The sequence below is a fragment of the Zophobas morio genome, unplaced genomic scaffold, assembly GCF_036711695.1.
Source record: "Zophobas morio isolate AGI-343-1 ecotype UQ-CSIRO unplaced genomic scaffold, CSIRO_AGI_Zmor_V1 ptg000041l, whole genome shotgun sequence".
NCBI classification, from domain to species: Eukaryota; Metazoa; Arthropoda; class Insecta; order Coleoptera; family Tenebrionidae; genus Zophobas; species Zophobas morio.
The window spans coordinates 4035606-4042594 of NW_026972146.1; the positions used below are offsets into that span (position 1 = coordinate 4035606).

The window sequence follows — 6989 nt, forward strand, 5'->3', positions numbered from 1 at the left end:
GCTATTTATTCTGATCTGTGAAAGTGCACGCTAAAGTGTCGCAATTTCATATTCACTTAAATTAGCACTCTATGCAACGAGATGATATGGGAACTATACGAAAACGTTCCTTGGCATAAAAAAAAAATTAATTTAAAAAATGACACCCCGAATGGATCCAACCACATAGTAGGGGACCACTCTAAATGTGCAAATTATTTTTGTAAACAAAGTGGGCAAAAAAGTTCAACAGTTTTGTCTGATGAATTTTCAAATTCTACGTTGTATGAAAAGTTTTAAGCCGCTTTGAACAGAGTCGCAAATTTATCATCTAGTTCAAAAATGTAATAAGAGCCAGATTACAGACACGTTTCGTAACAAACAAATAACAAGCCACAAAAAGAAACGTTCTTTAAAAGGAAAACAGCGTGCACAAAGTGCAGATTCAAATTATGGACATGTCGTCGGCTTTTCGATTTTTCAACTTTAGATGAATCAACTTTTCAATATTTCGATTTTGGACATTTTCAATTTTTCCATTCTTTAAATTTCGAAAATCGTCGAAAATGGGTCGAAATTTGCTAGCCCCTCCTACCCACCCTTTATTTTATTTGATTTGCCAAAATCAGTCTTATCTTGACAAGTACTAGCCCCGCCCACCCACCCTTGTTTTCTTACGGGATATGTCATTTGCAAAAATCAATCTCATACTTGCGAAGATAAGACTGATTTTGGCAGATGACATATTCTTTATTTTCTTAGAAGAGTAGGTCATTGGCCAAAATGAGACTTATTTTGGCAAATACTAGCTCCACCCACCCGCCCTTTGTTTTCTTAAGAGAGTAGATCATTTGCCAAAATCAGTCTCATCGTAGTGCGTACTGCTAGATTCTTCAGTTTTTCGATTTTTCAACTTACGAATTCTTCAATTTCTTGCTTTTTAAATTTTCAATTTTTTGATCTGTCTTTCGATTTTTAATATCGAGAAAATAGATGTTTATTTTTTTAATTTTCGATTTTTGATTTTTTGTCACCGAGTTTTTGGACATTTTCCAATTTATAGTTATTGAAAGCAAATGATATTTAAATGTTAAAAAGTAGCATAGTCCTGAACTTGTGGTTTATAAATATGCTATTGAGATTATTCGGCTTTTCGACTTCTCGATTTTTCAACTTCAGATGATTCAACTTTTCAATATTTCAATTTTGGAAATTTTCAATTTTTCCATTCTTTAAATTTTCGGTTTCTCCATTTTGTTATTTTTCGATTTTTCAATTTTCCGATGTTTCAATGATACAATTTCTCAATTTTTATCCTGGATTATTTTACGATTTCTAAATATTTCGATTTTTGAATTTTTCAAATTTTGACGTTTTTAAATTTTCAGTTTTTCGATTTCTGAAGTAATATTTTTTTCCCATTTCTTTCTCGAGCAATGAAAGGCGAAAAACTAAGGAGTGAAAAATGAAAAATCGGAAAATTAAAAGAACAGAATCTCAAGAGCCAAAAAAGTGAAAACAACTAAAATATCTAAGAATTGTAAAATCAAAAAATTCTTAAATCAAAAAAATAAAGAAACTAAAAATTGAAAAATTTGAAATAAAAAAATCTAAAAATTTCTAATCGAAAAATTGACGAAACGACAAAATGAAAGAACTAGAAACTTGAAAACTTGATTGAAGAAACAAAAGATCGGTAAATCGAGAAACTCAATTAAAAAATTTAAAAAATCGTAAGACGAAAATATGTATTAACTGAAAAATCGAAACACCACAATTCAAAAAATTGAAATCGAAAATGGACAAATCGATCACTTTAAAATGAAAAATCCTAAAAATTGCATTACAAATCGAAAAATTGAAAAATTAAAAAGTTCTAATTGGAGAGTAGATTGAAGGAATGAAAAATCGAAAAATGAAAAATTGAAAACAAAAAATCTACAAATTTCAAATTGAAAACTGAAAATGTGAAAAACTGGAAACTCTAAAAACCGAAGCGAATTGCGAAATTAAGACAATCGAACAACTGAATGATTTAAGATTGAAAACTTGATTGAAGGAACGAACAATCGAAAAATTGAAAAAAAGCGAAAGACGCAAATGTCCAAAAAATTGAAAAATAAAAAAAATACAAAACTGTAATCAAAGACTAAAAAACTAAAAAGGAAACTAAAAAATTGAAAAACTGTAAATTCGAAAAATTGAAGAATTGGAATATTTAATAATAAAATAGAAAAACTGAAAGATTTAATATTGAAACCTATAGAAAAACTCAAAAAAAAAGAAAATTGAAAAAAAAAACCAAAGATGAAAATCTGTAAAAATCGAAAAATTGAAAACATGAAAAGTTGAAAAATCGAGAAACTGAAAAATCAAACAATTAAGAACTGCAAAGTCAAAAAATTGAAAAACTGAAAAATTTTAAATTGAAAATAAGATTGAAGAAATGAAGAATTAAAAACTCGGGAAACTCAAATATTGAACAACTGAAAACCGAAAAATTAAGATATCTAAAAACTGATAAGTCGAAAAATTAAAAACAGAGAAACTTAAAAATGGAAAAACTGAAAAAATTGTAAAATCGAAGAACTAAAGAAGTTAAAAATGGAAAAATTGAAAAATTGAAAACCAAAAAAAAAATGGAAGATCTAAAAACTGAAGAATTGAAAAATAAAAAAATTGCGTGAAATTAAAAAAATCGAACAATTGCAAGATTCAACACTGAAAACTTGATTGGAGAAACGAAAAATGCAAAAGCAGAGAAAAAATCGAAAAAAAATTTCAGATCGGAAAAGTGAAAATCCAGAAACTGAAAAATAAAAAAATGCAAAATTGTAGAATCAGAGAATGAGAAACTGAAAAATTTAAGATTAAAAACTAGATTGATGGAGCGAAAAATTGAAAAATCGAGAAAGATAAAAATCGAACAATGAAAAATGAAAAACTAACAATTAAAAAATGAAAAATCAAAAATAAAATGTAGAGAAACTCAAATTGAAAAACTGAAAAATTTTAACATCTAAAAATTTCTAATAACAAAATTGATGAAACGAAAAATTGAAAGATTTAGTAAATGAAAAACTGAAAAACTAAAAAATCGGCCGAGTTGTAAAACTTAAAAAATCGAAAAATTGAAAAATTTCAAATTTCAAATCTAAAAATTGAAAAAACGAAAAACTTAAAAATCGAGAAAGAAAAATTTTCAGTTTTTTGATTTCTGAAGTAATCTTTTTTTTTATTTTCCCATTTCTTCCCAAAGTTTCGATTTTTCGCTTCTTCAATTCTTCAATTTTGCGATTTTTCCGGTTTTTGATGTTTCAATTTTTCCATTTCTCAGATTTTTGATTTTTCAAATTTTTGATTTTTTAAACTTACGATTTTTCGACTTCTGGATTTCCCGATTTTCAGTTTTTCGTTTTTTAAACTTTGGACTTTTTTTGGCAAATACTAGCTCCACCCACCCGCCTTTTGTTTTCTTAAGAGGGTAGATCATTTGCCAAAATCAGTCTTATCGTATGCGTACTACTAGATTCCTCAGTTTTTCGATTTTTCAACTTTCGGATTCTTCAATTTCTCGCTTTTTACATTTTCAATTTTTTGATCTGTCTTTCGATTTTTGATTTCTCTGGACAACTGAAAAAACTTTCGATTTTTTAATTTTACAATTTTGACATTTTCCGAATTCTCAATTATTTGATTTGTAAAAATATCGAGAAAATAGACGTTTATATTTTTAATTTTCGATTTTTGATTTTTTGTCACCGAGTTTTTGGAAGGAGGTAAAAAGCAATTTTCATCAGCGATTTGCCATGTTTACCGAAACTTTAAAACATCTGAAAATTTTGTTCCTAATTTTCAATTTTTCAAGATTTCGGTTCGAATAAATTTGTTCTTTTAGTTAAAAAATCGAAAAATGACAACCCGTGAAAAGGAAAAATTTTAACTTGAGAACTTGAAAAATTAAAAATCAAAAGATTCAAAAATTGTGAAGTTAAAACTTGAAAAATCAAAAGATTGGAATTAAAAACTGCAAAATTGTCAAACAAATTATCAAATGAAATATTCAAAAGTTGAAAAATCTAGAAACAAAAAAAAATTAAAACTGGAATTTCGAATTCGATATATAAGATTTGTTTTTTCTTTCAATTTTTCGATATTTCAGTTTTTGATTTTCCGATTATACAGTTGTACAATTTTCCGATCTCTCATTTATCCGATTTTTCAATTTGTCATTTATTGATTTTTAAATTTTTTTATTTTTATGTTCTTAGAAGAATAAGTCATCTGCCAAAATCAGTCTCATCTTGACAAGTACTAGCCCCGCCCACCCACCCTTTACTTTCTTAGAAGAGTGGGTCATCTGCCAAAATCAGTCTTATCTTGACAAGTACTAGCCCCGCCCACCCACCCTTATTTTCTTAGCGAATATGTCATTTGCAAAAATCAGCCTCATACTTGCCAACATAAGATTGATTTTGGCAGATGACCTACTCTTCTAAGAAAACAAGGGGTGGGTGGGTGGGGCTAGTATCTTTTCTTGGAAGAGTAGGTCATTTGTCAAAACCCACCTTTTATTTTCGTAGAGGGTAGGTTATTTGGCAAGTACTACCATTGTGTAAAATTTCATTTTTGAAAAAGTTGTCTAAAAATTCTGAAAAAATTCAGAGATATATCCCGACGTGCTGATTCCAAAAATATAGCATGTTAATGGTAACGGAGCAATATTTTCGGAAAATTCGGTGTGAAATTCAATTTTTTTTTAATTTTTAAAAATTGCGATATTTCAATTGACGATTATAGAAAAACGGTTTAAGATATCGAAGAAATGAAGCCATAAGTGACTTCTGCGACCCAAAATCTACATGGAAGTATTTAGTTAAATTTCGAAAATCGTCGAGAATGGGTAGAAATTTGCATCAGGGAGGTAATACGAATACATAACGGGAAATTTCATTTTTGAAAAAGTCATCTAAAAATTCTGATTGAGTTCAGAGATATAGATCCCGACGTGTTGATTCCAAAAATATAGCATGGTTATGGTCACGAAGTAATAATTTTTTCGAATGTATCTTTTCGAAATTTCGGAAGTTGTTATTCAATTCCCTTTCAGCTTTTTGGGAAATTCGCTGATCCGAATAAATCGCTATTCCGAACACACCTTTCCCCGATTAATTCGGATTATCGAGGTTATACTCTATTTCGATTTTTGAATTTTTCAAATTTTGACATTTTAAAATTTTCAGTTTTTCGATTTCTGAAGTAATCTTGTTTTTTATTGAGGAAAATCGACGTGAATTGGAATGTGGTTTTAAAATAATCAGCACAAAGGAGTGTATGCACTAATAATAGAAAAATATGAAAAAAAACAATCAAAGGTCTAGGACAAGGTCGTTCACTTAGCCCCACTTTGTTTACTGCATACATAAGAAATCTTAAAAAGCGATAATCATACAACCCGAGGAAAGATTGCTCATCGAGAAAGACTAGAATCAACAGTAAAAAAAAAAACGAAAAAATTGAAAGTTGAAGTTGACGAAATTAAAGTCGTTGTTTTTAGCAAAGAAAGAAGACTAAATAAAATATTAGATGAAGAAAAATGTAAACAAAAAATGTTTAGGATTATCTGAGTCGATTACAATACTTCCTTTGCTTCCGCTCGGGAAGTAAAAAAACGACGACCAAAAATTAAACAATTGAGAAATTGAGAAAACAAGAGAAATTAACATATCCGGTATATACGGAAATTGTACCGATTTTGTGGTTTTGTTTGTCAAAGCTCGGTAACTTGAAAAACCAACTTCCTAGTTCCCAGGATCTTATTTATTTTCAATGGTAAGTACGCATTTCAACGATTTCGGCCTTATTTATATCTAATTTATTTCAATTTCCGAAAAATCGTTCTAAAATTAAACGATCGCTACAGACGCAACCAAAAAATAGTATCTGACGCAGAAACGATGATAATGTGACAAATGATATTTATATATTATACATTACAACTTGGTGTAAATTCATCAGGGATAAAAACAAAAAATACGTTAATATAGATAATGCGGATCCAAGTTGTACGATTTTCCAGCGTGGTTTAATCCACATAATTCAAAACAATTGAATTAATTAATTGTTGTTCGAGGTTGTATGTAACACAAGTTGGCACCAGTCCTGAAAAGGGCTTTTTCCGCCGCCAAAACATGCCAATTTAGCCACCGACGTAACACTCTCGTTTCTTTTGGGAATCGTTCAAAAATCCAGATAATGTCAAGGTTGCCAATGCGGTTTATGATTCAGTCCCAAACAACTCATTACGAGTCTCCGATATAAAAATTGGCCCCAATTGCGTAGGCTCTTCTCCAGTTCATTATGTCATCGTCGTGAAAAACTCGTGCAAGAAATTTAGCAAGCAACCCATTAAAAAGCTATTTATTCCGATCGCGCCAATCCGAGTTTCGCAACGCCGCATTCATCACCGTTTATTGAATAAAAAAAATAAAAAGAAAAAAAATCGAAATTCCGCACGCGGCCCCCATGCCGCAAGAACCCGCGTCCGCTCGCCCCTTCGCACACTATCCCTCCGCCTCCGCCAAATCGTTCGATCGCCGCAACGTGCTTCCGAAAACAGTAAACAAAGTGAAAAAGTCAGACCTTCGAGTCTCCGTTGCTCTGCAAATAGTAAATAATAACAAACATCCACGCCATGGAGAAGAGCAGCAGCACCTTGACGTTCCTCCGCATCGCGCCGGCTTCCACTCACTGAGCACACACTGAGTGTCTTTGAGGAGCGTCGACGAGCCGCCCCACATGCATCCGCCTCCGTCGCCGCCGCAGCACTGAAGTCGCGGCGGCGTTCGCATTGTGCTTCGCAGCCTCTCGCTGGTGGGACTCGCGCCCGCTCTCTCCTGCTTTCACGCGCGCCCGACAAGGACGCCAGACGAGCGCCCCGTCCTCGCCGGATCGGCCCGCGACGCTCTTCGTCTGTGGGACTGTTCAATACCCGCTGGTAGGCGAGCCGG

At 31.7% G+C, this 6989-nt stretch overlaps 1 protein-coding gene across 1 annotated transcript in view; it reads right to left on the reverse strand.

Moving 5' to 3' along the window:
- The window catches only part of LOC135141003 (polypeptide N-acetylgalactosaminyltransferase 2), a 110259-nt gene extending 103380 nt beyond the window's left edge, over positions 1-6879 (reverse strand). Inside the window, exon 1 of the mRNA XM_064071782.1 lies at positions 6622-6879. Coding sequence (XP_063927852.1) covers positions 6622-6711 — 90 coding nt within the window. The 5' untranslated portion in view covers positions 6712-6879. The remainder of the gene's footprint in view (positions 1-6621) is intronic.
- Between the last annotated feature and the right edge of the window lie 110 nt (positions 6880-6989).